The 4,710-nt window shown below is 43.6% G+C and overlaps 1 protein-coding gene across 1 annotated transcript; it reads left to right on the top strand.

Annotated features, from left to right (window-relative positions):
* The first annotated feature begins 1,363 nt into the window (after window positions 1–1,363).
* On the top strand, window positions 1,364–4,054 carry LOC144060549 (uncharacterized). Its single transcript, XM_077580214.1, has 4 exons — window positions 1,364–2,078; window positions 2,155–2,205; window positions 2,291–2,362; window positions 2,446–4,054. Exons 1-4 carry the CDS (start codon window positions 1,995–1,997, stop codon window positions 2,539–2,541), a joined length of 303 nt encoding a protein of 100 aa, XP_077436340.1. The 5' UTR covers window positions 1,364–1,994; the 3' UTR covers window positions 2,542–4,054.
* Window positions 4,055–4,710: the final 656 nt, after the last annotated feature.

Below are 4,710 nucleotides of genomic sequence, written 5' to 3'. Positions count from 1 at the left end.
GAAGTCCACAAATGGGATCCATGGATAGGTTGCTGCAAAGTCGAAGTGTTACAGGATGAAGTGTAGCCCCACGTTAAATGTGTCTTCTACTAACTTGTTTGCTTGCTAAGCAAACTGCCCGGGGGTCCAATGATGCTCTTAAAGTGGTCCAGTACGAGGTGTTCGAAAGACTTCATGACCATAGATGTCAGAGAGATAGGCCTGCAGTCGATGAGTCCTGATATTGCAGTTTTCTTGGAGACTGGGATGATAGTAGAGCATTTGAAGCAGGATGGGACCTCAAACAGCTCAAATGATCTGTTGAAGACCTGTGTAAAGACTAGAACCAGCTGGTCAGTGCAGACTTTCAGTCAGGAGGGAGACACTTCATCCGGTGCTGACGCCTTCTTGGTCTTTTGTTGCTCACAGCCGTCTCACATCCTGCTCATGAATAGTCAAGGCAGTGGAAGTGGGTGTCATAGGTGTGATGGAGGTTGTTGGTGGTGAGAGTGGACAACATTTTAAACATTTTATAACCCAGCACTTGGGTAGATAAAACAACCCAGCATATTTTTTTAGTGTGTACACAGTAAATTCTAAGTAAATTTAACTCTATTTAAAATAAATTTGACTCTATTTAGAGTGGGACTAAATAGAGTTAGTTTAAGAGTACAGTAATATTTATACTTGGAAGAGAGTAAAATAAAGAATTGAGGGGGAAAAAAATATAAACTAGAGCTGCAGGCAGCTATAAAGGACTCTCGCAGCCTGGGCCACTTTGGGGTACTGGCACATTCATAGCCAAATTTCTTAGAAAATGGCATAATAAACCTTTTTTATTATTATTATTATTTAGCAGCGGTAGCTGCTCAGGCACTAATAATACGAACGAAAAAGAATAGGGACGAAAAACAATAGTGACTTTAATTAGGGCGCGAGGGTCCTAATAAAAGTCACTCAAGAGTTGAGGAACGAACTCACGAGCTTCAGCTTGGGAGACGACTACACTACCAGCTGAGCTATGCTCCTACTGTTTGCTTATCTCCAACAGGAGAGCAAAAACATATTTTTTTGTCTCAAAACGTTTTTGCTCTTTGAGTTACGAAGATTCCAGCTGACACGAACAATATACTAAAATACAGCAGGAGCTGCGTGGCTCAGGGAGTAGATAGCAAAGTGATGGTCGTGAGTTCGTTACTGTGATAACTCACTATTTTTCTGCCTTATATGGTTGTATAGTCAATCAGAATTTGCCCTGCATGACTCCTGATCAATTAACTCTTTCACTGCCACTGACGTTTAAAGACGTCAAGTAAAAACCTACGCTTCACTGCCAATGACGTCAAAAGACGTCATCCAATGATTTTTTATTTTTTTTTTTTGAAACGGGTAGAGGAAACCCTCCCGCATGTCTGGTGAAAGTTTCAAGTCTGTCTGTTGTGCCTAAGGACTATTTTTGGCCCCTAGAGGGCAGCGATGACTCTCTTTTGACAAGATCGGGTGGGCGTCAGTAGTATAAAAGGCCAGGCGGGGCTAGAGCGTCGAGGAGTAGACGAGAATTGAGGAGAGAAGAAAAATGGCGACCGACGGTAAGAAGCAGACCACGCTTGATCGATTTTTTGGAAAAGGAGAAGCATCAACCAGTGCTAAAGTGCACCATTATGATGACCGCGATGATGATGGTGATAAGGAGGTTGACGCCGAAGCTGCAGCGTTGACGCGGCGGCAGCTTCGTTCACGTCCTCAGGCCTCAGAGGCTAGCGGTGCTAGCGCCGGAAAACGTCGTGCACGACCGAGCACTTCTGCACGCGAGGACGTTCAATCCGACGAAGGTGATGATGATGGCGACAATGAGGTTGATGCCGAAGTTGCAGGGTTGACGCGGCGGCAGCTTCGACCGCGTGTTAAGGCCTCGGAGGCTAGCGGTGCTAGCGCCGGAAAACGTGGTGCACGACCGAGCACTTCTCCGCACGAGGACGTTCAATCGGACGACGACGAAGAGTATCCTGAGTCCGATGGATATTCTTCGGAGGAGTGGGTACAGTCTGACCACGGAGAAAGTGATTCGGACAGTATTTCATCCGCAGAAGACGTCGAAGGTAAGCACAAACTTGCTATGAGATACTTTTCTAGCACGCTGCTAGCACCTTGTGTAACGTGAATGTGCATTCATAGATCGTGGATCGTGCTCACAGCGACGTCCCACTGCAAAGACGACAAAGAGAGGTATAAAAAAAGTGTTTTCAATACACCGCAACAACAAAAGAAAACGCTCTTTCGATATTATTGTAATTGTATATATTTCTTTCAGCTGCAGCTCAGAGTGACGCTCCTCAGAGTGAGCAGAATAAAGGTCCATCAACCAGTGGATCCAAGAAAAAACGTAAATATATATATTTATATATATATATTGCATCACACTGATCTAAAATGAATATTATATGATATTGAAATGTATATTTGCAGATCCCCAAAAATCTGGCTGGCATAAAGCAGGCTGGCAGCCAAACTCCTTCCCCTTTACTGTGGAGCCAGGACCAAGAGGTGCCGCAGCAGAGCTGAATTCAACCCGGCCAGTTGACTTCCTGCAGCTCTTCATCACAGACGAACTTCTGCAGCACATTGCTGATCAGACAAACTTATTTGCACGTCAGTCAATGCAAAAACGGGCTGAAAGTCTGCCACACTGCAGGAGTCGTGCTTGGAAGCCAGTGTCTGTGTCTGAGCTCAAAACGTTTTTTGCACTCCAATTCCTTACTGGGTATATAAACAAGCCCAGTATCGAAATGTATTGGACTCAGGACGAAATAGAGACGACACCATTCTTCAGTCGCGCAATGCCTCGAAACCGCTTCCAGCTCATCTGGAGTTTCCTGCACTTCAACGACAACGAGACGGCACACAGTTCAGACGACAAACTATTTAAAATTCGTCCTGTGTTCAATCACGTTGTAAACAAGTTCAAGGAACTGTTTCAACCGGGCAGGAATATTTGTATTGATGAGGGAATGATGAGTTTCCAGGGACGTCTTTCGTTCAAAGTGTACAACCCCCAAAAGCCGGTCAAATATGGGATCAAATCATACATTTTGTGTGACTCCCAAACCGGCTATTGTTTCAATATGCAACCCTATGTTGGCATTAGTTGTTCTCTCCCCGATACAGTGTTCAACTTACTGGATCGTCTGCCAGGAAATGGGTACACACTATTCATGGACAATTTTTATAACTCGATTGCTTTGTGTGAACGTCTCCTGGCAGCGCGCACCAATGTTTGTGGAACGCTGAGGAAGAACAGACCCAGTGAGATAACGTGCCTAACCAACACTGGCCTTGGGGTGGGGGGGAAACTGGTAAGGCACAACACAAATGTTATGATTGTGGCATGGCAGGACAAACGTTTGTTGAGGATGGTGACAACGTTTCACAAAGATGAAATGCGGACAGTGGAGGGAGGTGTGGCGGAACGCACAAAAAAAAAAAGTGCCTTTCGAAAAACCAATTTGTGTTGTGGACTACAATTCCAAGATGAATGGAGTGGACAAGATGGATCAAAACATCTCGTACCACCCATTCACACGGAAAACATTGAAGTGGCACAAAAAGTTTGTTGCCTATCTTTTCCAAATATGCATGTTCAATGCTTACATCTTGTACAAAAAAAAAAATCCTGGGACGAGTCAACCTTTTTTGGAGTTCATCCAGCAGGTGGTGAGAGGGTGGCTGTTGCCACAAGACCAGGAGGAAGTTGGGATGGAAGAGCATGAGGAAGCCAGACAAAATACCAGGTCACCGTATTTTGATCCTGAAAGCCGACTTGATGGTAACATGGCCAAACACACGCTGGAACACATGCCTGCTACTTCCTGGAAAAAAAAGCCAGCAAGAAGGTGTCGGGTCTGCATGCGAAGGGGCATTCGCAGTGAGACAAGGCTGTGGTGCAAATCTTGCAGTGTCCCCTTGCACGCAGGCGAGTGTTACACTGTTTACCACACAAAAGTAAAATTTATGTAGTTCAAACATCCACACAATTGTAAATAATCACACATGCACAGTTGTACACCTTTGTAAATAGTTTGTCAAATTGTTTCTGTTATCTATGTAAATAAACTGTTTTTTTTGCTATAAAAAAAGACTTTTTCATTGTTGGTGGTACTGTTTTATAGAAGTAAAGCACTATTTAGGTGTTTGTGGCATCATTCATGGACAAAAAGAAGTGTACAATTCACTGAAGTGCATGAAATAACATCGTTTCACAAAAAGCCGTTTTTCTCCACTTTTTGTTTCAAAACAGAGAATTTCGGTGAAAGTTACCATTTTCTATTGTTGATTACTGAAGAACGGAATAAGCTAGAAACAAACTTTTTTTTCTGATGAAAGATGAGAGTCCAATCTTTTATTTGGTAGTATGTGTGTTTCCATAGTCCAAACACAACATTTTCTGTGGACCTTGAAAGATCACTCAAAATGCTTAAATCGGCTGGCAGTGGGGACAACCCGTTTCGGAAAACGTCTGGCAGTGAAAGAGTTAACTTTTTGTCACATTGTTGCACATCTTATGTTGATTAAGTGTGAAGATAGAGCTGTGTATTAAGGCTGAGAGTAAAGAAGAGAGTATGAGCAAGCACGGAGTTGTTAACCTGCTCACTGGGGAAAAACCTTTGGAGGCAGCATGAGGAAATACTGAGGAAAAAAACTTGTACACAAAATAGCCCTATAAGTTGGAATTCT

The sequence above is a fragment of the Vanacampus margaritifer genome, chromosome 11 (assembly GCF_051991255.1).
Source record: "Vanacampus margaritifer isolate UIUO_Vmar chromosome 11, RoL_Vmar_1.0, whole genome shotgun sequence".
NCBI lineage: Eukaryota > Metazoa > Chordata > Actinopteri > Syngnathiformes > Syngnathidae > Vanacampus > Vanacampus margaritifer.
Note: the sequence above shows the minus strand (reverse complement) of the source record. Positions and strands in the feature narration are given on the sequence as shown.